The sequence below is a fragment of the Cervus canadensis genome, chromosome 6 (assembly GCF_019320065.1).
Source record: "Cervus canadensis isolate Bull #8, Minnesota chromosome 6, ASM1932006v1, whole genome shotgun sequence".
Classification (NCBI taxonomy): Eukaryota; Metazoa; Chordata; class Mammalia; order Artiodactyla; family Cervidae; genus Cervus; species Cervus canadensis.
This window is the reverse complement of record NC_057391.1, coordinates 7,056,571-7,084,525: the sequence shown is the minus strand read 5'-3', so window position 1 is coordinate 7,084,525 and position 27,955 is coordinate 7,056,571. Positions and strand designations below refer to the sequence as shown.

The following is a 27,955-nucleotide window of genomic DNA, read 5'->3' as shown; positions in this document are numbered from 1 at the left end:
AGTAGATTGAAAAGTCTGAACACTAAAACTTTTAATGCACCTTGATACGCTTTTTGAGCTTGAAACTAAAAACCTAATAAGAAACAGATTTCAGAATACGGCACCAAAAATGAATAATTAGGATCGAAGCTCCTAAGATTAAGAGAAGCATATTGGCATTACTTGCTTTCGGCAAATATTTTATAAAATTTGACATAAAAACTAAAATTGAGTACCATATGGTAGTACTTGATACTCAAGCACAGCTTTCTATTGGACACTGAACAAAGCTAAGAAAAAAGCAAAGTTTCTTGAACTATAAAATGTACAGTCACTGAGTGCGTCAAGAAATATCTATAGTCTATGAAATTTTAAAGGTCTTTCTAACTTTCTTTAATACATTTGCTGCTAAAGTATCAATGGGAAGAGGATTCCCAATCTAGAACATGACCAGGTTTAAAAGTTCTGTGTAAGCAGAGGACAACTGTAACGTCCCCTCTTCTTTAAAAAAGAAACTTTTATACTGATGTTCCTCTTGGAAAATCATTATGAATATGTCTTCCTTTATCAAGGAGATGGGACTGATTTACAGTTCACCAAAACATTTTCTTCAGCATTGTAACCCCAGTGTGTAACATGAAGCTGAGCACAGAGTAGGCAGCTCATATTGATACATGAAGGAATTTATTAATACATCTAAGTCAATTCAGTATACTGTTGGCTTCTCATTACTGCAATGTAATATATCACTGATTTCATAATAAACATCAGGATTAAAATAGAATCTGATGCATGGATCACTTGTTTGGCTTAAAATCAAAATAAATGTGGCCAACACACACACACAACTTGAGAAGGTTTAAATCAAATCTTTCAAACATAATGAAATTATCCTAACTAACATATGCAGCCTCATACAGAAAAACGGCATTTTAATTTCTTTCTTTTTTAATCTGGTTACCACTCAACACCCTGCTAATACTCACTAAATCACAATTTAGAAATATGAATTCTGTATGATAACTACCGCCCGAAAAGGAATAGCATTCAATATTCTCAACATTTTAGGAGAGGGGAAAGTAGTTTAATTAAAAATTGCAAAATAAAAATGATCAACATTGACCATTGCGAGATAAAATGAACTGAGTTAAAACAGGTATTAGCACAAATGTATAAAAAATAGGCATTCATAATTCACCTTAAGGAATTCTTTGTTTTGTTGTGGGGGTGTTTTTAATTGCAAAGCTGGATTAATAATAAAAACAACACAGACCTAAATAAGTCAGTAGCCTATCCCCTTGCTGGATCATTCTAAAATAATTTCTTTAAAATAGCTGGACTTATTAAGTAAGCAGTTAAAAAAGGGGAACTACTGATACACATGGAAACCTTACGGATGGCAAGGGCATTGTGCTTAGTGAAAAAGTCAGTCTCAAAAGGTTACCTACAGCACGATTCCATTTCTATAACATTCTCAAAATGAGAAAACTGTAGAGATGAGAACAGATTAGTGGGCTGCCAGGAGACAGCGCTGGAAAAGGGAGTTATGTAAAGGCCAACCTCTCTGCAGTATCTGTATCTTGATTCTGCTAGTGGTCACAGAAGTCTATTCATGGATTGAACTACACCCGCGCGTGTGTGCACGCGTGCACACACACACACACGAATGTTCACTGGTGAACACTGAATAAAGTCTGAGTCTAGTTAACATTCATTCACCAATGCCAATTTAATTCTGTACTACAGTTATGAGATGTCACCATGAGGGGAACCTGAATGAAATTTACATAAAGATGTACTATTTTCGCAACTTCCTGTGATGCTAAAATTATTTCAAAATCAGAAGTTTAAGAAATAGCTCTACAATTTCTATCACATGTAATTCTTTTCTCATTTCCTCTACTTGTCTAATCTGTCTCACAGGTGTAAGGGTATCTGCTCTTTGAATTTAACAAGTTCTAAATATCTGCAGAATGAGTTTTATTTGGGTGATCTATTTCAGGAGTAAGAGCTCTGACTCGTTAGCCATTAAACTTTAAAGTGATACTATGATTATAATAATATTTACTTTATCAAAATAAATGTATAATGATGATTTATAATGATACAATATATACCGATACAAAGAGACTTGGAATCTTAGGTATAAACAGCAATACGAAAGAGGGAGATGGCGCTTCTAAGTCAGTTATCTACCAGGCAAGGCCTGTTGTGACCTTGTTTAACTCTTCGCGGCCCCCAGCCTGAAGCCTTGCCGTATGTCACTTTTCGCATGCTTTTCCGTATGTTTGTTCAGTCCTCGCGTTTCCCACTCGGGCAGCGAGGACATCTGCCGCGCTGACGCCCGGGTCCGCGCAGCGCCTCCCACGCGGGGGTGCCCGTGCGCGTCTCCGCGGCCAAGCTTACCTTGGGCAGCCCGACGGCCTCCATGGCTCTCAGCCACTGCACCGTGTTGTCCGTGTGCCGGAAATGAAGGCCCGACTTCTAACGGAGAAGAGGGGACACAGAGACGGAGGTGAGAAAGTGACCGCGGCCGCCACTAGCACGGCGCTTCCAGGCGTGTCCCTCCCAGAACAGTGCCTGGGCGCTCACATACAGCGACCCGAAAGCAGGCGAGACTCGGCAACACTCCAGCCATCTGGGACGGACCACTCCAGTGCCCAGAATTCACACGTTTGAGGCAGTTCTGAACGAGACTCCCGAAGACCATTTGCTGTCTAGCACGCCTAAGGATGTTTTATGAGACATGTGTGCACATGCATGAGCACATGTGTGCCCCCCCCAAACACACACATACAGTGTCAGGACTGCGGCAACCATGGCTGAGAGCAACAGTAAGTTCAGGAAAAACAGGATTTTTACAAGACTAGATGTCTTTTGTGTGTGTGTGTGGTTTCTGGTTCTGCTAGATCACAGCTATAATATGATTAATGTTTAAAAAAAAAAAAAAAGATAATAATGAAAGAAAAAAACCAAACTGGAAAGTGTAGAAAAATACAAAGATGAAAACAAAAAAACACTCCATGATTCAGAGCTAATTTTAGTATTTATTCCTTTTATAATCTAATTCTAACCTTGGCCTTGTACAAGAAGCAAACTTTCAGCGGAAATATTTCACAAGACCTTTTTCTACCCATATAATAAAAATAGGCTCTATTTTCCGTTCTTATAGTTCTAATCAGCCAGTCATTATTTTATACACAGTCTATAAATAAAATATTCTTGTTGCTCTCTTATGAAGTTTTATCAGGTACATACTGCTGACAGCTTTAAAATAATCTTATATATTTCATTAGTTAAATGTCTACCATAATGTTATATATCTTATTTTTCACTTTGAATAAAATAAAAAGTAACTACAGCAAGTTTCATCATAACTAACACCCAATGGTAGATTATCACATTCACAAAATCTAGCTCTTCCCATCTTCTGTGAGTTTCTACAACCTAATGGTTGATTTAACAAAAATTACTTTTCTTGCTGTTAGAAATTATAAAGCATGAGCAAATTAAAATTTGACAAATATTTATGCATTTTTGATAGTGGCCATTATTTACTGAGATTGGACTGTGTATGTCAAGCACTTTATATAAATTATCTCTAATTTTCCAAATACTCTGCAAAGTAGTTATTATTCCCATTTTTTTAAGAGATGAGGAAACCTAGGGGACAAAGATGAAGTGATTTGCCTAAAGTCAAACATCTGTTGAGGGGCTGAGCTGGGATTCAAGACTAAATCTCTGTGGATCTGAAAACCATGTTAGCACCCCCCAGGGCAGAGCATAGGGCCTACTGACCAGGGGATTACTCTTCAGAGGAAAGAAATTAGTTAACTACTGTGAGATAACTAGAGGGAGAGGAGAGAATCTGAGGGGGAAGGGTATGCAAAGAGAGGAAAAGCCTAGAGAGAGTGCACCCAGACAGTTCACAGCCAGGCGTTAGTGTCTGAGGCTAACTCAGCATCAACAACGTTTGCAGAACACAAACAGTTCTCAGGCACGGCCACTCTATGAATGTGGAGGGCCAGAATGGAGACAATCCTCAGTCATGTCAGGGCTGAGGACCCTCAACACCATAAAGTGACTAACATAGTCCTCTTCCAAATAAGACGGGTGACTTATTTCTTGACTATGGCAATCTGGTCCCTAGTGAATCTTCTCACCTCCTAGATAAAAATTACCAAGACACCCAATTGATCCTACTTGCTGATAACACCATTAGTATTGGGCTTCCCTGGTGGCTCAGTTGGTAAAGAATCCACCTGCAGTGCAGGGGATCCCAGTTCGATTCCTGGGTCGGGAAGATCTGGTGGAGAAGGGATGGGTTACCCACTCCAGTATTCTTGGGTTTCCCTGGTGGCTCAGCTGGTAAAGAATCTGGCTGCAATGCAGGAGACCTGGGTTCAGTCCCTGGGTTGGGAAGATTCCCCTGGAGAAGGGAAAGGCTATCCACTCCAGTATTCTGGCCTGGAGAATTCCATGGACTCTATAGTCTATGGGGTCGCAAAGAGTTGGACACGACTGAGCAACTTTCACGTTTTAGACTTCTCTGGCGGCTCAGATGGTAAAGAGTCTGCTTGCAATGTGGGAGACTGGAGTTTGATCCCTGGGTCTGGAAGATCCCCTGGAGAAGGAGATGGCAACCCACTCCAGTATTCTTGCCTGGAGAATCCCATGGACAGAGGAGCCTGGCAGGCTACAGTCCATGGGGTCGCAAAGAGGTGGACACGACTGAGCAAGACTTCACTTTCACTTTCCTGAGAACATCCCAAAGATAACTGGTCTTGCTTCCCTAAATCCTTATTAGAATAGCTCAGTACAAGCTCAAATCTCTACTAAGCTCCTATTTCCTCTTATAGCTCCATGGGTATGCTTTTTTCCTTGGCTTTTTTTTCTGAGTTTAGATAAATATAGTTTTGTTTGACCCTAGGTTGGTTTCTGAGAATCTTTGGTTGATAGCCTTGAACAATCCAAATTATGCAATAAAAACATCCCATCCATTTAGTGGTCTCATTAGCTATGTAACCTCAGGAAAGTTCCAAGTCTCTTTGAACCTCGGTTCCTCAGCCACAAAATGGGAATGGTATGTTTCTTTGGGTTGAGGAATTTCTTGAGACTATACATGGAACACTCAGTTGCAAAGTACACCTAAGTGCAATAAATGTTGGTTATGGTAATTATTATGCTACGAGACTGGGCTTGAAACTTTATTCACCTTTAAGGTCAAAAAAAGTTCAGCGCTTCATGTAAGAGGCACTGAAGGAAAGGGTGGTTATCTTGGTCATATTTCTATAGTAAATGACGTGACAGGTTTCAAATCCTTCATCCACTTTAAGCACCTGAGGAATGCTGACTTCAGAACCCCATGCTCCATGTCTATATATTTTAGAAGGAAGCTTCAGTGAGTGAACTATATTAACATCTTCAATCTACAGATTTATTTCAGTTAGAACAAAAAAGGTCTTCTAAAGAGGCTCAAAATAAACTTAGTCCATCATAACCATTTATACTTTGTCTTTTCACCAGTTCCACACTAACAATAATATGTTAGACTAGGTGCTACATCTATAGTCAAACTTAGTCAAGGGTTGTTATGGTCCACCTGCCTAACTTCTTTCAGGTATTAGACTAGAAAAGACATGCTGATTTTCTATTACTGAGCTACTATAGCACCAGCAAACAAGAGTACTGCAGTTTAATTGAATAAACGAGGTATTATGTAAGCTTTCTGTGGATGGTAACTTCTTATATATTAGGATCAAGGCAATTTAGAACTATGAGGTAGTTTGAAACCAGTAATTATTCTAATTTGCTCATTTTATACATGAAGAACCTGAGGGCCCAAGTATTTAAGACATTCGAGTTGACCTAACTTGTTGAGCTCAGGGGTCAAGATTAGGTTGCAGGATTCCCTGACCCCTAGTCCAAATATTCTGGTCAATTTACTGCTTAAGGAGCCTCAGAACAAACACCATCTATAACAGTTACAGGGTGCTTACCTCTATCAGGCAGGCACTGGGCAGAGCGCCTGGTATAGATGACCACATTTGTTCCTCCCAATTTCTCTACAAAGTTGATTCTGTTAGTATTTTCCCACTTTAATCTCAAGAAATTGAAGCTCACAGAGTCAAAGCAAGTGGTGAAGCCAGATTCTGAAGTGTTTTGGTTCTGCAGCTCATACTACTGACCACTGTGTAAGCTTTCCCTAAGGCCCCACTAAATGTTCAATGAGCATTTGTTATAAATCTACAATTGTCAAGGCACTGTCCAGAATGACACTGCTGTGAGGCTTAGCAGACGGAATTCTCTCCAAGGAGCGCCCCCTTCTTCTTCCACTCCTCTTTCTCTTGGTCGTCCTAATCGGCTTGGGAACCTTCCTCTGTGAAGCCCCACCCCGGAAACCCTTCTGGCACCTGTATAGTCCATCCCGCTTCAGAACTGACCACACTCTGCATAGGTACCTCCCCCCATCCACCTCGCTGCCTTCTCTTCCGTCTCTCCACCCATTTCCAGTCCTTCTCCAGGATTCACCCTTCATGTCCCCTCTCGAATCCTCTTACTTCTTGTCTCTCCAGGCAACGGTCAACTGTCCCCTGGGCTGGTCCTGGTACGTATGGATGAGGATTGCAAGGATAAATGAGTTCTACCCTTTATGTATTTCTATCTTAGTACAGCTTTATCTTCTTTCCCTATAACTTTATTAAACCTTATTATATTGATGTATCCACCTATTAGAGCAGTGGTTCTCAAACCTTAGTAGTATGTAAGAAAAGGATCACCTGAGGTGATAGTTAAGAATGGAGCTTCCTGGGGCCCTGGCTAAGATTCTGGGGGAGGGCCCAAAAGTTCACATTTTTACACACACCCATCGTGGGGGACCATCGGAAGTCTGAGCATCACACTTAGAGGAAGAGTTTCAGCAAGTATTGAATAAAGGATTGAATAAAGCATAGAAGACAAGAAATGGAGCCCTCTGGCTTTCTAGAAAGTACTAGTTGGGACTTCCCTAGCACTCCCGAGGTTAAGACTTTGCCTTCCAATGCAGGGGGTGCGGCTTCAACCCCTGACTGGGGAGGTAAGACCCCACATACCTCATGGTCAAAAAACCAAAACATAATACAGAAGCAATATTTTAACAAATTCAACAAGAGACTTTTTAAATGGCCCACATAAAAAGCAATCTCTAAAACATAAAAAAAGAAACCACTGTCATTCATTCCTTTACTCAACAGCTCTTTGGGCCAGAACCTGAACCATTCACCACAGACACGGCAGAAGAGACACGCAGAGTCCTTGCCTCCAGAACAAAATAATTACTACAGCGCAGTGTGGCGTGTCCACGTGTGCATGGCATGATCACGCAACTCAGACCTGGAGGGGGAGGTGGAGATGGTCGGGGAGAGGACACTCATCACTGGAAGGTTTAACTCAGCACCTGGCATAACTTTCTAAGCCTCAATTAACGAGGGGCTGAGGCTGCACACAACATGCTGGGAACAATGAGGGCAGGGCTGCGTGAATGCTCCCGTTGCTTCGCTCAAAGCCACGCATGCCACGACCGAGGCCCTGGGATTCGGGACAGAGCTTCTCCTCAGGGACACAGGGCCCAACAGGTGGGTCATATTTTATGGCCACAGTCCAGCAGAGCCTGCAGAGCGTTCAGGCTCACTGAGCTCATGGTTTCCAGATGGCCCATCAGGAGACAGGCCTAGGTTAGCGAGTGTTCCCTTGTGTTTCAGCGTCTTTGCTGCCGTCCCGTGATTTAGGGCTCCTTGAAGAGGACCATGTGACAGGCTTTAGATCCGAAAAACACATGAACAGGAAGCTGTCTCCTGCCCACTAATATTTGTCTCCTTTCATTTTTGCAGAAGAAACAAAATAGCCTTAAAATACAAACTTACGATGACACAGCAAATCACCAACAATTCCACTCAAGGACACGTTCAGGGATTTAATACAAGGAGAAGAAAAGAAAAGCCTCTTTTCTCCAGTGAATTAACAGAGGGGTAGTTTCCCTCTGTCCCATGATTCTCCCACGTCACAGCTGGCATCGACTCCCCTCCATCTGCCACCTCCCCTCTTTCCACGCCTCTCCTAAGATCCTTTCTTCTGTGCATCCCAGTTGGGGCTTGATGGGATGGGGGACAGTAACACAGATCACTTCCTTCTGTCACGATGTTTTGCTCAGGGATGTCAGCACATGTCCAGGTGCCCCAGATGTTTTATTTTGTAACAAGAGATTAGAAATATTCTCCCTGTCCCCATCCCAAAGAGAAGTTGCTATGGATTCAAATAATAGGATCTCTGATGCCAGGAGGCAATGGTACCTGTTTAAGTTGCCATGACGGGTCCAGAGCCGAACTGGCAAGAGATACCTATATTCAAGGCGTACAATGTGCCAGGAGGGGAATTAGCCCCCCTGCAGCTCTGAGGTTCGCTTTCACTGAAGGTCTGTCTTTCTGGCCTGACTCTCCCAATCCACACATCAAAACAAAACACCCACAATCCCTTTCCAGGGAAGGCTGGAGCCCCTGACACTTTATCATCAAATCTATATGGCCGTTATAATAGATCTAGGTCTTGATAACAACCCATCACAGAAGCAATGAAAATAAAAGAAAGATCATGTTCTAAAATGTGGACAAATGTTCATTTATTTTGTGACACAGGGGATACAAATAATTTTTTTCTGAACTTTAAAAATATTCCTGAAAATTAAAAAAAGAAACTTTAATTTTGGCTGGCTAAATCATTTGTTTTGCTTAAGCCTTGCAAAAGGCTGGAAACTCACTCTAGGGAGAAACATCCAGAGTTAATAAACACATGACTTAATAAACTTATTTTAACATACGCAAACATATTTTTCATAACATTATTCAAGGCAGAGACTTTTGCTTCATTCCCTTTTAGATTAGATGATGAAAAGAGACTTGTCAAAAAAGATGTCAATTCATCTTGCCTGTTAGCCTAAATCATTACTCAGACATTTGCTCTGAATTCAATATACATATTTTAAAAAGAAATTTTGTCTCAATAACAACTGAAGGGTAGTGTGACTCATGCCTTAAATGGAAAATTATTCTATTTTCAATTATACTTAATGTCATCCTTGAAATTTTAAGAGAAATAACTTTTTAAAACACTTGAAAATCTACAGATAAAAAAACACTGATATAACAAAAGCAAACACAGGATATTGAGAAAACAAACAAACAAAAAAATCAAGTTTCAAAGAAGCTTTAGGAACTCTGACCCAAAGTGGAGAAGAGATCTCACATTCCAGAAGAGAAGAGCACACATTTAAAAATTCCTTTTTGAAGACACATATAATCAAGGTGTCTTTTAGGCTGGTGCTTACTTTTTCCTTCTTTACTTTTTAATGGAAATTTTCAAACATAAAACAGTAGACAGAAGAGTATAAAGAACTCATTAGCACCCATCATTTAATCTCAACAATTACAAACTCATGTCTGGTCTTGAATCTCTGTCAACCCTCTTCCCAATTATTCTGAAGCAAATCATAGATATATCACCTTACCTGAAAATACTTAAACATTATATCCATAAAATACCCACATTTTTTTTTGTAATAATACAGTGTTTATACTGACTGGTTGTTTATTTTGATTGTATTTATTTGTTTATTTTGATTAAGATTGGTGTTTATATTGATTTGGTTTTCCTCCCTGTATTCCTTCTCAAATTAGCTATGAAATAATTCATAAAATTAGCTGCATACAAAAAGGTTAGTCTCATTTTGTTTTAAACATCAAATGGAAAGGAGTTTCTGACTAGTCAATATTAGTACTTTTTTTCTTTTTTAATCACTTTGGTTCTAACTCTTTAGGGGCTACAAGTTCAAGTCTCCGCTGGGTACTTTACTTCTTGATGAGAATAAGGGGAGTAATAAACTGTGTTGGTGGTGAAGAGAGGAGGGGTAGAGGGCCCCCACTTTTATATTTACCGGTACTAATAACATGACCTCCATGAAGGAATAATTCATGGAGGTTGGAAGTTGGAAGCCCCACAAATCAGAGGTCTCTCAGCCTCAGCCCAGAAACAGAAAAGTGCTTTGCTTTTAAAACTGCTGCTGCCTCAGGAATGATTATTAACAGGCTTCAAAGACCAAGGACCTTCCCCTTCCCCATACCCCTACCTCCCACAAAATCCTGATAGAAACACTAAAAGAAAGGAAAGGAAAGGAAGGACTGAACTTTCACTTTGAACCAGAGGCCAAAACCAATTAGATCTCAGTTACCTTATAGCGTGTTTGTTCCACATCATAGATCTTTTTCTCTGATACCATTTTGGGGGCAAAGAATTTGGCTAACTTTGCAAGGTAAACTCCGTTCCGGAGTCCTTCTTCCAGCTCTGTCGTTGGTGGCAATTCTTCAACTAAGCAGACTTCCATCCACCTAGAGGGATTAAAAGAGAGCAAAACAAATCTTAAAGTGAATCCAGTTTGGTATCTTTCTATAAATGAAGAGATGTGGTGTCTTACTATCTGTGGCAGGGACATTAACAAAGGGGGCGGGATCTGAAACATCTTTACCTGTCATAGACAGGAAGAGAGAACCTTCTGGATGGAACAAGGATTCAGAACATGAGAGGAACAAGGGGTTGACAAGCCCAGCAGCACTAAACTCACTACCGTGCCAGAGTTTGTTGACTTCACCTTTATCTGAGTCTCTGCCAAGTCTCTTAAAGAGGAAAAAGGCCAATCTGTGCTTGTATGGGTGGAATGAGCCTTGCTGACATTACAGAAAAAGCAATTCCAAGTTTATGAGCCTTAGTGGAGGACGTTTTTGTAGGGGTTATGCCGTGGGGAGAGTGTAGTCCAAGGTGTGGTAAAATCTGCAGTTGCTCTGTCTGGAAATGACTACCAGCAGAGGCAGGAAGGCACGGAAAAGCGACATTGAAATCCAGAATGCAGACACAGTCTTCTTTAAGACACATTCCTTTTTCCAATGCCAGCAGCTTACTACCACACGCTTTTGGGGAAGCCATTTTCTGGGTACTGAGAAAGTTGTTCAGAAAAAGATCAGATTCAATCTTAGGACACTCTGCCAGTATTGTAGAAAAGAGAGCACCAAGGTCATTACTGGCTCAAAGACACACAATGGGAGGAGGACCAGGCCAGCTGACATTTCATGCTGGGGTGCAGAGAATCTGCCAGAGCTCACAGGATTCTGTGCTTCCTCCCCAGGCTTGAGGGACTCTTCCCTACTCTAAGACCCAAGCACCGGGGGTGCAAGCCCTCACCTCTTTGCCACTAACTCACCACCACATCAGCAACTCTGAGTGTGAGCTCCACACCCAGACTGCGAGGCCCCTCAGAAGACCAGTAACACAGCAGCGCTGACTCCATCACACTTGGCAGGGAGGAGAGGGCTGCTCTCACTATTAACGACGGATCCGGATCCAAGCAGTGAACACTGTAAAACGTCTCAACTGCCTGTAGCCCTGGCCAAAACTTTTTAAAAGCTCAGAGAGTCCCTAATAAGCAAGGAGTATTTACTGACCACTTGTTTAGGCAATGTGAAATATGGAGTTGGAAAAGGAAATGGCAACCCGTTCCAGTATCCTTGCCTGGGAAATCCCAAGGACAGAGGAGCCTGGCAGGCTATAGTCCATGGGGTCGCAGAGTTGGACACGACTGCGTGACTGAACAGAACTGAGAAAAGCTATGACAAATATGGACAGCATATTAAAAAGCAGAGACATTACTTTGCCAACAAAGGTTCATCTAGTCAAAGCTATGGCTTTTCCAGTAGTCATGTATGGATGTGAGAGTTGGACCATAAAGAAAGCTGAGCACCTTAGAATTGATGCCTTTGAACTGTGGTATTGGAGAAGACTCTTGAGAGTCCCTTGGACTGCAAGGAGATCCGACCAGTCCATCCTAAAGGAGATCAGTCCTAAAAAATCACTGGAAGGACTGATGCTGAAGCTGAAGCTCCAATTCTTTGGCCACCTGATGCAAAGAGCTGACTCATTTGAAAAGACCCTGATGCTGGGAAAGATTGAGGGCAGGAAGAGAAGGGGACGACAGAGGATGAGATGGTTGGATGGCATCACTGACTCAATGGACATGAGTTTGGGTAAACTCCAGCAGTTGGTGATGGACAGGGAGGCCTGGCATGCTGCAGTCCATGGGGTCACAGAGAGTCGGATATGACTGAGCAACTGAACTCAACTGACCTGAATATTCCATTGTCTGGATGTACCACAGACTGGTTATCCATGACAAGGTGGTGGTACCTGGATTCAGCTGGAAAGAGAGGATTTGGAAAGGCAAGGCAGGGGGACACTAGGAATTGGAGAGCAGGACATACTAAAGTCCAAAGGAAACATGGCGATCCATGGAAGAAACCCAGAAAAGACCTAGGGTCTTTAGGTTTCATGGGGAGAAAGGAATAAAGCTGAGCGTACACAGTGAAATCAGGAGCTGGAGTAAGAGAAGTGATGGCATTTGCTGCTACAGGAAGCAGGAAGCTCTTGGCAGACTCACAGCAGAGGAGTGACAGGTTGACAGTGGTATTTAGAGAAAATCAAATCTTGTATGATGGATGCCCCAAAGATAAAGCGCTCAGCCTTTCCCATTGTGAGGAACTGAGGGACTGGATGAGACAGGAAGACAGGGGAAGGGTGGAAAGCAAGAGGCATTTCAAGGAAATGGTAACAAGATTTGGTGACACAGAAAGTGGGGAGGGGGTCAAAGGAAAGGGAATATTCCCAGCCAGAGAGAGGGGCTCTGTGTGGAGGGAGCTCTGTGCCAGGATTCAGCCCCACATCCACTGTGGCCCCAGGCATGTCCCCTGACCTCCCTCGGCCTCTGTCCTTCTCTGTTGAAGGGGCAGGAGATGAGCAGGATGTTAAGGCCTCCTGCAGCTCTAACATCCTAGGGGGACTGGGAAAACTTGGAAGAACAAGGAACTCTCAATAGTAACATGAGATGCGAAATTCACTTTCACGTAACAAACACAAGGTGAATAAGGGTTATTTGGTTATATGGGCCTTGCTTCAAATGCATGTAAAAGTACCATAGGCTTGATGAATTTTTAAAAATTAAGAAATTAATAACAATGTTGTCTTTTTGAATAAAAAAAAATGTGGGCAAATTAAAAGCCACTGCACTAGACCAAGTTTCTAATCTAAGTAAACTACAAATTACAGCATCATGCTCTTTCACACTAAAACAAACCGGTTTTCAAATAATTATCTTGAAAAAATTTACAAAATTGGTTTCTTACACAGCAATATATAATTGCTTTATAATAAGTCCATAACTGAGGGGTAGATTGTGAAGGGTCAGGGAGAGGTAGATTGACAATTTATAGCAGAAGAGGGAGGTCTCAAATCAACATTTGAGACCAAGAAGCAGAAAGCTAAAATAAAAACAACTTTGACGTATTTTAGAATTGGGTTTTTTTGTCTGTGTTAGAATATATGTGCAGATGGCTGAAAAAACGAATTATTCCAAAAACTTAGGTTAACTATACCCTATTTAAAAATGGAGCTATTGCTAATGCTTACCACATCATGAAGTGCTCAAAGGCAAAAGCAATCTCTTCTTTTTGTGACCCCACTATACTGAAAATGTGTTTATCAGTTCAGTTCAGTTGCTCAGTCATGTCCGACTCTTTGTGACCCCATGAACCGCAGCATGCCAGGCTTCCCTGTCCATCACCAACTCTCGGAGCCCACCCAAACCCATGTCCATTGAGTCAGTGATGCCATCCAACAATCTCATCCTCTGTCATCCCCTTCTCCTCCTGCCTTCAATCTTTCCCAGCATCAGGGTCTTTTCAAATGAGTCAGCTCTTCACATCAGGTGGCCAAGGCACTGGAGTTTCAGCTTCAGCATCAGTCCTTCCAATGAACACCCAGGACTGATCTCCTTTAGGAGGGACTGGTTGGATCTCCTTGCAGTCCAAGGGACTCTCAAGAGTCTTCTCCACCACCACAGTTCAAAGCATCAATTCTTCAGAACTCCTTTTTTTATAGTTCAACTCTCACATCCATACATGACTACTGGAAAAACCATAGCTTTGACTAGACAGACCTTTGTTGACAAAGTAATGTCTCTGCTTTTTAATATGCTGTCTAGGTTGGTCAAAACTTTCCTTCCAAGGAGCAGACGTCTTTTAATTTCATGGCTGCAGTCACCATCTGCAGTGATTTTGGAGCCCAAAAAATAGTCTGACACTGTTTCCACTGTTTCCCCATCTATTTGCCATGAAGTGATGGGACCAGATGCCATGATCTTTGTTTCATGAATGTTGAGCTTTAAGCCAACATTTTCACTCTCCTCTTTCACTTTCATCAAGAGGCTCTTTAGTTCTTCTTCACTTTATGCTATAAGGGTGGTGACATCTGCATATATGAGGTTATTGATATTTCTCCTGGCAATCTTGATTCCAGTTTGTGCTTCTTCCAGCCCAGAGTTTCTCATGATGTACTCTGCATATAAGTTAAATAAGCACGGTGACAATATATAGCATTGATGTACTCCTTTTCCTATTTGGAACCAGTCTGTTGTTCCATGTCCAGTTCTAACTGTTGCTTCCTGACCTGCATACAGATTTCTCAAGAGGCGGGTCAGGTGGTCTGGTATTCTCATCTCCTTCAGAATTTTCCAAAGTTTATTGTGATCCACACAGTCAAATGTGTTTATAGATAGTGTGTATTCAACAGATTGTTATTAAGTGAAAGATCCTGACTGCTTAAGAGCTTTCCAAGCATCACAGTTACAGCATAAAATCTTTTAGGACATTGCCAGTGACTTGTAAATACAGCATTTTTTGTGACATTAGGCATTAATATTTCACCACCTTGAAAGTCAGAAGAAGATGCTATTACCATCAATGGTAACTAGTGTTTATTAAGCACTATTTTATTCTAGAGGTGGTGCTAGTGGTAAAGAACCTGCCTGCCAGTGCGGGTTAGACGTAGGACACGCTGGTTCGATTCCTGGGTCAGGAAGATCTCCTGAAGAAGGGCATGGCAATCCACTCCAGTATTCTTGCCTAGAGAAGCACCCCGTGGACAGAGAAGCCTGGCAGGCTACAGTCCATAGTGTCAAACAGAGTCAGACATGACTGAAGCAACTTAACACATTTTATTCTAGAATCTGGGTTTAATACTATATGCAGATTATCATTTAATCCTCGCGCCTGTCCCATAAGGAAAGGTGCTATGGATAACCATTTGCAGATGTTAATCTGAAGCAAAATTAAAAGAATGCTTGCTCCTTGGAAGAAAAGCTGTGACAAACCTAGACAGCATATTGAAAAGCAGAGACATCACTTTGCTGACAAAGGTTTGTATAGACAAAGCTATGGTTTTTCCAGTAGTGATGTACGGCTGTGAGAGTTGAATCATAAAGTAGGTTGAGTGCCTAAGAACGGATGCCTTCAAACTGTGGTGCTGGAGAAGACTCTTGAGAGTCCCTTGGACAGCAAGGAGATCAAACCAGTCAATGCTAAAGGAAATCAACTCTAAATATCCATTGGAAGGACTGATACTGTAACTCCAATACTTTGGCCACCTGACGAAGAGCCAACACATTGGAAAAGACCCTGATGGTGGAAAAGATTGAGGGCAGGAGAAGGGGGTGGCAGAGGATGAGATGTTTGGATGACATCATCAACTCAATGGATGTGAGTTTAAGCAAACTCTGGGAGATAGCGAAGGACAGGGAAGCCTGGTGTGCTGCAATGGGGTCACAAAGATTTAGACATGACTTAGCAACCGAACAAAAACAAAGGGAAGAGAACTAGGAGCACAGATACCAAATGGTTCACCACAGGGCTAGGAGACAGCTGGGGTGGCTGCTGGCCAGAGTGGTCATTTCCCAGCCCCGTACTGTCTGTGTGGGGCCAAGTAGCCCGGTCATGAGCACAGAATGAGACGGGATATGCCGTGCATCCCCTGGAGAGCGGCCTCAGGAAAGCCCCACATGGGTGAGCCTCCCCTCCCCCATCTGCTGAGAGTGAAGTGGCTCAGTCGTGTCCAACTGTTTGCAACCCCATGGTCTGTAGTCTACCAGGTTCCTCAGTCCCTGGGATTTTCCAGGCAAGAGTACCGGAGTGGGTTGCCATTCCCTTCTCCAGGGGGTCTTCCCAACCCAGGGATCGAACTCTGGTCTCCTGCATTGCAGGCAGATGCTTTGCCATCTGAGCCACCAGGGAAGCCCAAGACAAACAGAATGACATAGTGAAAACTGCGTCCGATTCTTTGTGACCCTGCATTCTCTAGGCCAGAACACTGGAGTGGGTAGCCTTTCCCTTCTCCAGGAAATCTTCCCAACTCAGGAATTGAACCAGGGTTTCCTGTGTTGTAGGCGGATTCTTTACCAGTTGAGGTACCAGGGAAACACCACCCCGCCCCCACCACCCCCCCCCTCCGCCACCATCTGCAAGTAGGATGCTAAAGCCCATGGCCACCTTGAAAGAAAAGATGTAAGAACAGTAAGAACATCCTGGGTCCCCGAGTAACCTCTGCAGTTTACAGAAGGAACCTTCTGTATCCACGCATCCTCGCCTTATGCTACTGAATCTTACATGAAAAGGAATTAAACTTCTACTGTCAACCTCAACCTCCGTGACTTACCGGTTACATAAGCTAGTGTTACCCAGCCAAACCAATAAAATTCAGTAAGTGTGATTTTTACGGTCTGTTGGGGTCAAACTTCCTGTCATAATCACAGCGCAGAAAATGACGGGCCTGATGTTCAGGAAGTCTGGCTTTCCAATCACTAGCTGGTGTCCTGGAACAGGTTACTTAAAACTCTAAGCTGAGTTTTAGTCCGAGAGTCTAAAATTATAAACGAAATTCTGTATGCCACTAATTATGCAATATGCTTTTTTGTATGTTTAATAACAGCTTTATACTGAGAAAATTCACACATCATACACTCTTTGAAGATATACAATGCAGTGATTTTCAGCAAACATTTTCATCATTTCAAAAAGAAGCTGTATAACTTGTTAACAATACTCCCCATTTACTCCCAAATTTCTAACCTATTAATCTACTCTCTGCTTAGAGATCTGTTTATTCTGGATATTTCATTTAAATGGAACCATACAATACATGGCCATCTGTGACTAGCTTCTTTTGCATGTTTTCACAGTTCATCTATTGTGTAGGGTATAATTAGCTCTGCATTCATTTCCAATGCTGAATAATATCCTACTGTATAGATATATATCATATGTATCAGTTTATGGACATCTGGATTTTTTTCCACTTTTTGGCTCCTATGAATAATGCTGCTGTAAACATTAGTGTATAGATTTTTGCACGGACATATTTTCTCCTTTCTCTGGGTATATATGCAGGAGAATTGCTGGGTCTATGTTTGATCTTTTTTGGAACTTCCAGACTGTTTTCCAAAGCAGCTGCAACATTTCACATTCCCAGCAGTACTAAGTGAGGATTCTAACTTCCCTACCTCCTTGCCACCACTCAGCTGTCTTTTTGATTATAGCCATCCTAGGTAGATGCAAAGTGGCATCTCAATATAGTTTTGATTTTCATCTCTCTGATGGCTAATGATATTCAGTGGGCTTTCCAGGTGGCACTAGTGGTAAAGAATTCTCCTACCAATGCAGGAGATGTAAGAGACACGGGTTTGATTCCTGGGTTGGGATGATTCCCAGGAGGAGGAAATGACACCCCACTCCGGTATTCTTGCCTGGAGAATCCCATGGACAGAGGAGCCTGGTGGACTACTGTCCATGGGGTCACAAAGAGTTGGATACGTCTGAGCATCTGAGCATGATGATATTGGGCATCTTTTTATTTTTTCTTTTTGATACAATTGTGAATAGGATAATTTTATTTATTTCTCTTTCTAATGGTTAATTATTAGTGCATAGAAATCTAACAGATTACTGTGATTAATTTTCTATCCTTCAACTTTAATGAATTCATTTTTAAGTTCCAATAGTTTTTTGGTCTTAAGGGTTTTCTGTGCATAATATCATGTTATCTGCAAATAGTGACAGTTTCACTTCCTTTCCAACTTAGATTCCTTTCCTTCTTTTTCTTCTCTGACTGCTGTGGCTAGGACTTCCAATATTATGTTGAAAAAAAGTGGCAAGAGTAGTCATCCTTGTCTTGTTCTAAGCATCTTTTATTATTGCCTATTTACACATCTTCTTTAGAGACATGTCTTTTCAAATTTGTTGCCCATGTTTTAGCTGTTTTTTTTTTTTTTTAAAGAAATTGAGTTATAAGAATTTTTTATATATTTGTTATACCAATTCCTTATCAGGTACACAATATGAAAATATTTCTTCATTCTGTGAGTTGTCTTTTTGCTTTCTTGATGGTGTCTTTTGAAGCACAAAAAGATCATCATTTTGATGATTTATCGATTTTGTTGCTTGTACTTTGATGTCATATTTAAGAAACCACTGTTTAACTGAAGGTCACAAATATTCACCTATGTTTTCTTCCAAGAGGTTCATAGTTTTAACTCTTACATTTAAATCTTTTATCCATTTTGAGTTATTTTTTGTATGTGGTGAGTGGTAAGAGTCCAAATTCATGGTTTTGAATGTGGATATCCAGTTATCTCCGCACCATGGGTTGAAAAGACTATGTGCATGCATGCTAAGTTGCTTCAGTCAGGTCTGACTCTCTGTGACCCTATGGACTGTAGCCCTCCAGGGCCCTCTGTCCATGGGATTCTCCAGGCAAGTATACTAGAGTGGGTTGCCATGCCCTCCTCCAGGGGATCTTCCCAGCCCAGGGATTGAACCCAATTAACTTTCCTTGGTACCCTTGTTGAAAGCCAACTGACTGTGAAAAATTACATCTAAACTCTCAATTATACTCAATGGTTTATGCATCTAAGATTTACATGAAGTGAAGTGAAAGTTGCTCAGTCGTGTCCAACTCTTTGAAACCCCATGGACTGTAACCTGCCAGTCTACTCTGTCCATGAGATTCTCCAGGTCAGAATACTGAAGTGAGTAGCTGTTCCCTTCTTCAGGGGATCTTCTCAACCCAGGAATCGAACTGGGGTCTCCTGCATTGCAGGCAGATTCTTTACCAGCTGAGTTACCAGGGAAGCCCAAGATTTACATATGAAGTGAAGTGAAGTGAAGTGAAAGTCACTCAGTCGTGTCCGACTCTTTGCGACCCATGGACTACCAACCCAGGAATCGAACCAGGGTCTCCTGCATTGCAGGCCAATTCTTTATGAACTGAGCTATGAGGGAAGCCCAAGATTTACATACAGACAATATACAAAGTATGTACACATGAAACAAACCTAGAAAGACCTCATATGTTAGCAAAACAGTGTCTTCACACTTGACCTAAAAATCCAGAGAAATGAAAACCAGAACTGGCCAGCATCTCCTGCTACCCTTGCACTCACTGCTCCTCCCCTGTTCTTTCCATGGGTTACTCGTTCTGAACCTCATGAAGACCATAGAGAAGGCTGAGCACTGAAGAACTGAGGCTTTTGAACTGTGGTGCTGGAGAAGACACTTGAGAGTCCCTTGGACTGCAAGGAGATCAAATCAGTCAATCCTAAAGGAGATCAACCCTGAATATTCATTGGAAGGACTGATGCTGAAGCTGAAGCTCCAATACTTTGACCACATGATGTGAAGAGTTGACTCACTGGAAAAGACCCTGATGCTGGGCAAGAGTGAAGGCAGGAGAAGAGGGTGTCAGAGGATGAGATGGTTGGATGGCATCACTGACTCAATGGATATGAAGTTGGGCAAACTCCGGGAGATGGTGAGGGACAGAGAAGCTTGGCACTCTGCAGTCCATGGGGTTGAAGAGTCAAGACACGACTTCGTGACTGAACAACAGCAATAACTGAACCTCCACACCAATATGTGAATGTCTCATCCTCAACCAAAGGTGAAGCAGTTTCTTACGAGCATCTTCACGGTTGTTGGAGAACCACAATTTCATTTCCAGTGGGAAGGACTCTCTCTTATTAATATTGCTTGCTTTCTCTTTACTTTGCAGGGAAAATCTGAATCTGTTATCAACCACAGAGAAAAAAAGCACAGGTAAGAGGAATTTTTGTTCCATCATTCAAGCATATTCTCTTCAATTTTTTTTTTTTTTGAGATGAGATAGCTTCCATAAGTAGCTCTTATGGAAGTGTATAAAAGTGTATAAGTGTATAAAAGTGTTTAAGTGTATAAAAGTACGGTCTGATTCAACTGACATAGGGAGAAGAAGAGGGTGGCAGGAGAGGATGTCGGGAGAAGGATGAAGGGGACAAACAGCGAAATTTTTCCAGTTTTAGGTTAAGGCCAGAAAGAAAAACAATTAATATCATTTTGTCTTGCAAGAGATCAAAAAGAAAAAAAAAAGACACCCACCCCCCAAAATGCCACCTCATAAAAATCTGGAGACACACCACCCACTCCACTGTGCTGCTTTGCGCCTTGCAGAGCATATGAAAGTTGTTTCGCTGAGGCATTTGCTATCTGACTTGTTATTCAGGAAATCGCCAGCTATAAATCTTGGTCTCTATCATACAGCACTGTATGGAATAAAAGTCCCAAAAGTAGAACTGCTGGCCAAAAAACAGAAAGTGTGTTTTTTCCGTACAAACCCTGCTTTAATGGAGTGCCCCGGTCCATGAACTTTCAAGCATTATAAGTCAATTTCTCTTCCTAAATGTTTTGAACATCAGCCTATGAAATATTTTACAAAAGAATAAAGGCAAAGACCAGATATTTTTTATGTGTACAGTGCAACTGGTCACCTCTTGTGCCAATAGGAGGTAAAACGTTGGAAGTCAGGGCTAGATTAAGTTCTCCTGGTAAGCCTTTCTGTTCACTGGAGGGTGAGGTCAAACTTTCACCACGAGGAGGGGAGGGAATAAATTAGGAATTTGGGATTAACAAAGACACACTGCTATACATAAAATAAACAACAAGGGCTTGCTGTCCAGCATGGGGAACTGTATTTGCTATCTTGTTATTATATACCTATAATGGGCTGGAAAAGAGATGCAGATGTAGGGAATGGACTCATGGCCACAGGTGGGGCAGGACCGCGGGGCACAAATGAGCCGGCAGCACTGACAGATATCACTCCCCTGTATAAAAGCATCCAGGGGGAAGCTGCCGCACCGCGCAGGGAGCTCAGCTCTGCGATGACCTAGGCGGTGGGCGTGTGGGAGGGAGGCTCAAAAGGAAGCAGAGAGACGGAACACATGGCTGATCCTGACGCTGTACCGCAGAAACTAACAGAACACTGTAAAGCAGTTATATTCCAGCAAAAAAGGAGTTAAATATAGAGGAAAAAAGAATATATATTCACACGTATATACTAGAAAAAAACTGAACCATTTCAGTATACACCTGAAACACTGTAAATCAACTATATTTCAATTAAGAAATAAAAACAAAAATAATTGTCACCATAATTCTGTCAGCATTATTAGCTCAAGGGAACAGGGATGCAGAAAAATATATATTGCACAAACTGAGGAACATATCCATCCTCCTCTCATATAAAATTTAGTTGGTTCGTTATAAGAAAAAGAGGTGAGATGCTAAAATAAAGCTAATTATTTTCTTTAAAACACGGACTTACAATTCCATGAAAAGAAGCAATATATGACGCCAAGACCTAACGGGAATGGCGCAGGCTTTTGAGGCCCTCTTTCTCATTCTCCTCTTTAGGAAGGACAGGAAACAGCAGCCCTCCATTGAGTTTGGCAAGCATTTTGTGAACTGTGTTCCACAGAATGCTGGCTCAGTGAGATGCTAATATTGTCCTGGGGCCAGGGGTGGTGGTGGGGGAGGGGGAGGGCCAAGTGAACTTACAAAATGTCGCATTCTACGTCCTCTCTTGAGGATTCATAAGTTGCATTAGCATCCTGAAAGTTCAGAGAATTCCTGAAGCCAAGAACCAAATTAACTTTTTAACTCAATGTTTCCCAAATTTTTTGACCATAGAACTCCTTTTTCCCAAATCACTACATAATATTTCATATGATGAGTAGACAGGTAACTGATAAAAGCAGTACAATTAGGCGACTAAAATCATGGCATTTGGGCTCACACTTTCTCAGTTCAAATCCTAGGTCTAGAATAATACCAGTGATTTCTAAATATTTGCCCTCGGAAGGCGTTTGTAAGGAGTAAATGAGAATCTGTGTAAAATATTTAGCACTGTGCCTGGCTCATACTAAGAGCCCAGCAAACATTAACCACAAGTATTGTGAGCATGTCCCCAGATTTGAATCTGGCCATTCCTTTATCAGACTTCGTGAACTGTGTTCCACAGAATACTGGCTCAGTGAGACGCTAATGTTGTCCTGGGGCCAGGGGTGGTGGTGGGGGAGGGGGAGGGCCAAGTGAACTTAGAAAATGTCGCATTCTATGTGCTCTCTTGAGGATTCATAAGTTGCATTAGCATCCTGAAAGCTCAGAGATGGACTTTTGGACTTCCCTGGTGGCACAAACAGTAAAGTGTCTGCGTATAATGCGGGAGACCCAGGTTCAATCCCTGGGTTGGGAAGATCTCCTGGAAAAGGCAATGGCAACCCACTCCAGTATCGTTGCCTGGAGAATCCCATGGACGGAGGAACCTGGCAGGCTACAGTCCATGGGGTCGCAAAGAGTCGGACACGACTGAGCGACTTCTCTTTCTTTTCTTTCTATTCTTTTACTGGCTGTGTAACCCTAACAGATTTTTCGTTGGTCAGTCGCTCAGTCATGTCCAACTCTTTGTGACCCCACGGACTGCAGCACTCCAGGCTTCCTTGTCCATCACCATCTCCCAGAGTTTGCTCAAACTCATGTCTATTGAGTTGGGGATGCCATCCAACCGTCTCTTCCTCTGTTGCCCCCTTCTCCTCCTGCCTTCAATCTTTTCCAGCATAAGGGTCTTTTCCAATGAGTCGGCTCTTCACATTGGTTGGTCAAAGTATTAGAGCTTCAGCATTAGTCCTTCCAAGGAATATTCGGGGTTGATTTCTTTTAGGATTGACTGGTTTGATCTCCTTGCAGTCCAAGGGACTCTCAAGAGTCTTCTTCAGCCACAGTTTGAAAGTATCAATTCTTTGGCACTCAGCCTTCTTTATGGTCCAACTCTCACATCAATTCAATTAATATTTTTGAGCATCGAGTACTTTCTAGACCTGGTTCCATGTGATGAATCAGGTAAAGTCCCTCAGTTTCCTGGGCAGTAAATCTCAGACTGTCATCAATGTTAGAAAACCACTAGTTAAAAGAGGTTTTGAGGATTAAATGAAACAGCACTAGTACAGAACCTAGCAGATAGTTGGCACCCACCTGTCACTCACATCCCTTCTCTTTAAACAAAATTTTCAAGAATCTCTTTGGTGAGTTACTTCTTAGAAAAAGATATTTAATGCACTATTTTAATCTTTCTTCCTATATGTTTCTTAGACATGAGAAAAGGAAAATATAAATAAGTAGAATGGCGTGAAGCACTGATGGATATAAGAAAGCCTTCAAATTTTGTAGCCCCATCTGCAATAAGTCTGATTAACTTTGAAAATTATTTTGAAATACATTATTTCATAGGCTACACTGTTGCTCAAATATATGCTCAATTCATAATTCTTCCTAACTCCAGGCACAAATCTGATATTTACTGTATTATTTAGGCTTGGCCCAATTAATCATCTATCTATGATGTATCATCCTGATATTAGAACATGCCTGGATAGACATGTTCATGTATATAGATACACAGATACAAACAAAAAATGTGTACATATGCTAAAATTTCCAGATAGACATCTCTGCATAAAGTCTTATAAAATAAAAAATATAAAATAATAAAAGTCTATAAAATAAAATAAAAAAATAAAAAAGTCTATAAAATAAAACATGTACTTATTTTTAACATTATTGTGCACATTAGGCAAAAGACTGGTCATAAACTTCATTAGTTGGATGGGGAAAGAGAGAGAGACAAACAGCTAATGTTCAGCATATCATGGTTTTTGCCTGACACCTTAATTCAAGTGATTCAAATGTTAAATATTTATTAGTGCTTTAATAATATTTCAACTTAAATTTTTTTAAGAATAATACTCATATACTGGGGGAAAAAAGGAGTTTACTCAGGAAAGCCAATACCTATTACAGAAATATATATGCTTTAAAAGAAATGTTTAAGCAGGAAAATGTAGAACCTTGAAGTCTTTGGTATCCAGGGACCCAGGGTGAGCATAAGAGAAGCTGTAAGTCACACGTCTCTGCAATATTCTAATGTTTTATGCCCTCTACTGGTGTCCAGTATCCAACCTGTAGGTTCTCTGCAATCTCCTCCCCAATCGGATCATATAATAGCAAATAATTACTGTACATCATATAGTTTAGGACATGAGTTTTAAAAAGTTTTATTTATTCTTCCCATAGCCCAGTGACTTATCATCTTTAAAAAACTGAGTCAGATATCAATAAAGATGAAACATCTTGCCCAAGATCATATATAAATGGGAAAAGCAAAATTTGACCTCTCTGAAATTTGAACCCAAATATCACTCTGAAATCTGCACATTAACCAACTCATTACACTGCTTCATGAAAGAGTATATCAGGAATATTAGTATACAACCTAGACATTTTACATTGTGAGTACTATGTACTCACTAAACTTACTCACTTACCAAACTTACTAAACACAGCTATGGTCCAAGACTTTCATGCAATGCAAAAACTGTAATCAGTACAAGCATCTAAAAAGAATGTTTATCCATTGCATAGACTATTATACAGCCACTTGAGATATTTTCATAGAATATTTAAGAAAATGGAAAAATAGCAGGGGTTAGTTAGGAGAAAATGAGAGGATACAAAATTTTATAGTAAGCTAATTTTATTTCTAAAATTATATATATTTAAATGGTTTTTCCTGTAGTCATGTACGGATGTGAGAGTTAGACCACAAAGAAGGCTGAGGGCAGAAAAATTGATGCTTTCGAACTGCAGTGCTGGAGAAGACTCTTGAGAGTCTCTTTGGACTGCAAGGAGATCCAGTCAATCCTAAAGGGAATCAACCCTAAATATTTATTGGAAGGATTGATGCTGAAGCTGAAGCTCCAATACTCTGGCCACCTGATATGAAGAGCTGACTCCCTGGACAAGACCCTGATGTTGGGAAAGATTAAAGGAAGGAGGAGAAGGGGGTGACAGAGGATGACATGGTTGGATGGCATCATTAACTCAATGGACGTAAGTTTGAACAAATTCTGGGAGATAGTGAAGGACAGGGAAGCCTGGTGTGCTGCAGTCCTTGGGGTCACAAAGAGTCAGACATGACTTAGTGACTAAACAACAACATTTAAATAATCATACACAGACTAGAAACATATAGCAAAGTATTACAGTGGTTTTTCCCTGTGGGTTGGTGAGGTTCTTCATCTTTTCTTGTATCTTAATTTCATAAACATGTATTTTCAATAATAGAAAATGATGAAATTCAGTGTATTCTAAAGTTCTTGTCTCTTTCCAGTGTATAGAAAGCAAGAAATTGTTTGCTGATTATACTGAGCACTTGAGTCAAAATAGAGTCTTATGGCAGCAAACATTAAAAGAATACTGATAAAGACGGGGTATGGGTGTAGATGGAGAAATGGTAGTTTGTCACGAGGCATGGAAGCTGGAGAAGACAAAAAGGCACGCTAAACCTTTTTTTTTAAGGTTATGGGTTGAGACATGCAACCAATAAAATGTTAAGGAAAATGTTAAGCATGTTAGGAAAAGAAAATGTTAAGGAAAGGAAGGAAAATGTTAAGTATGTTTATCTTTTTCACACACCTCTAACCATGTTAACAGCCTGGCTTTAAGGCTTAGAAAGTAAAGGTGGGATCCTCATTAATGAATACACAAAATAAATGAAACATTAATCAATCAGACATAGAGACCAAATATATGGATGCCAAGGGGAAAGGTGGGAGTGGAATGAAATTGGGAGATTGGGATTAGCATTTATATACTACCATGTATTAGCACAGATAACTAATGAGAACCTGCTGCATAGCACACGGAACTCAATGCTCTGTGGTGACCTAAAAGGAGAGGAAACCCAAAAAAGAGGGGCTATGTGTGTATACGTAGAGCTGATTCACTTTGCTCTACAGCAGAAATACAACACTGGAAAGCAATTAGATGCTAATAAAAATAAAAACAAAATCAAGAGTGCAGCCTGGATCATCTATGCTGCTGATAGTAAAATATAAAAGTAGAAGAGAGAAAACTGAGAAGAAATTAAGAAAAAAAAAAAAGTCAAAAAGTAGAACCTGAAGATTTGGAAAATTTGCAGCCTTATCAATATTGCAAAAAAATTTCAAAAGGCTGATTCATGTTGAGGGTTGACAGAAAACAGCAAAATTCTGTAAAGTAATTATCCTTCAATAAAAAGTAAATTTTAAAAAAATATTGCAAAAAATGAGAAAAGGTGCTCTGAAGCAAACACAGAGGGTGTGGCTGGACAATCACTGCATAAAGAAAGCAACTCATTGATTTAATCAGCCATCTCTGCAACAGTCAGGACTAGGGATGGGGTTATCCCATTTAGACTAAAGGGGACAGAGACAGGGCGACAAGGAGGGGAGGCTCTCAGACCTCTGAGATCTAGGAGATGGAACAATGGAGCTTTCTGGCCGCATTACCCATCACCATAAGCGAAGAAGGACCTTGAAGGTGATTCAGAGATACACAGAGCTGCCCCCCCCGCCCAATGATAGGCCCAGATGCCGTCTCTCCCTTGGTTGCAAAGGGCAAGACTATCTCTTCCTGGGTTTTGGTGAGCCAGGCTGCTGCCTCTGAGGGTCTGGAAGGCAGGCTACCAGCCTCAAGAGCCCAAAGGACAGGCCACCAAGCAGATTATTCAAGAGCCTCAAAATCAGATAGAATGAGTCCTGATACGCTTTAGACTTGCTGGGGATCCATCACCCCCTTTCTTCTTTCTAATTTCTTGATTTTAGAATGGGAATGTCTATTGTATATTGTATGGCTGTCCCTCCATCGTCTTTTGGGAGAACAAAACTTCCCTGGTTTCCTAGGATCACAGGAGAGAAATTTTTTCCCCAGGATGAATCATATCTCACGTTTCAGGCATACCTGATTTGGATACTTTGATGAGATTTGGGACTTAGAGTTGATGCTAGAATGGGTTAAGATCTGGGGGCTTCTGGGATGTAGATGAATGTATTTTGGCTGTGAGAAGGACAGATATTTGGGGAAGAATGTTGTGGTCAGAACTGTGTTTCCTCCAAATTCATATACTGAAGTCCTAATCCCCAGTACACAAGAATGTGACTGTATCCAGAGAAGCAGCCTTTAAGAGGTGATTAAGTTTAAATGAGACCATTTGGAGAGGCTTTAATCCAATGACTGGAATAGTTACAAGAGGGGGAGATTCGGACAGGGACAGCAGGGCTCTGCAAGCACAGAGGGAAACCCAACGAGGACACAGTGAGAAGGCAGCATTGGCACGTCAAGGAAAGAGGCCTCAGAGGAAACCAATTCCACAGGCCTCCAGAACCATGAGAAAATGAATTGCTGTTTATGTTACCCAGCCTGTGGTATTTTGTTACAGCAGTCCAAGCAAATAATACACTAGCTAAACCATCAACCCCTCCCCGATCATCTTCTGAAACTCCTTACCCAACTTTATTTCTCTTCGTTGCATTTCTTACTGCCTGGCAGATTATACCATATTTATTGGTTTGACAGATTCACCTGCTTAGACAGTAAATGCTAAAAGAGCAAGGAGATTGCCTGTGTATAGTCCTATGGTTCAAAGCACCAACTCTAGAGACCAATGCCTGAGATCAAGCCCAAGCTCGGCCACTTATCAGCTGTATCCCTTGCGGAACTGATTAAATTTGACTGTGTCTCAAGTTTCCTAATCTGTATGTCGGAGATTGTGGTGCTACAGAAGATATGTGAGAGTCCCTTGGACAACAAGAAGATCCAACCAGTCCATCCTAAAG

At 41.3% G+C, this 27,955-nt stretch overlaps 1 protein-coding gene across 2 annotated transcripts in view; it reads right to left on the bottom strand.

Moving 5' to 3' along the window:
• Nucleotides 1–27,955, bottom strand: part of IQGAP2 (IQ motif containing GTPase activating protein 2) — a 299,140-nt gene that overhangs the window by 133,323 nt on the left and 137,862 nt on the right. For both annotated transcript variants that reach the window (XM_043470700.1, XM_043470701.1), the window contains 2 exons: nucleotides 10,238–10,394; nucleotides 2,386–2,463 (listed from right to left, as the gene is read on the bottom strand). In XM_043470700.1, the coding sequence (XP_043326635.1) occupies nucleotides 2,386–2,463; nucleotides 10,238–10,394 (235 nt within the window). The remainder of the gene's footprint in view (nucleotides 1–2,385; nucleotides 2,464–10,237; nucleotides 10,395–27,955) is intronic.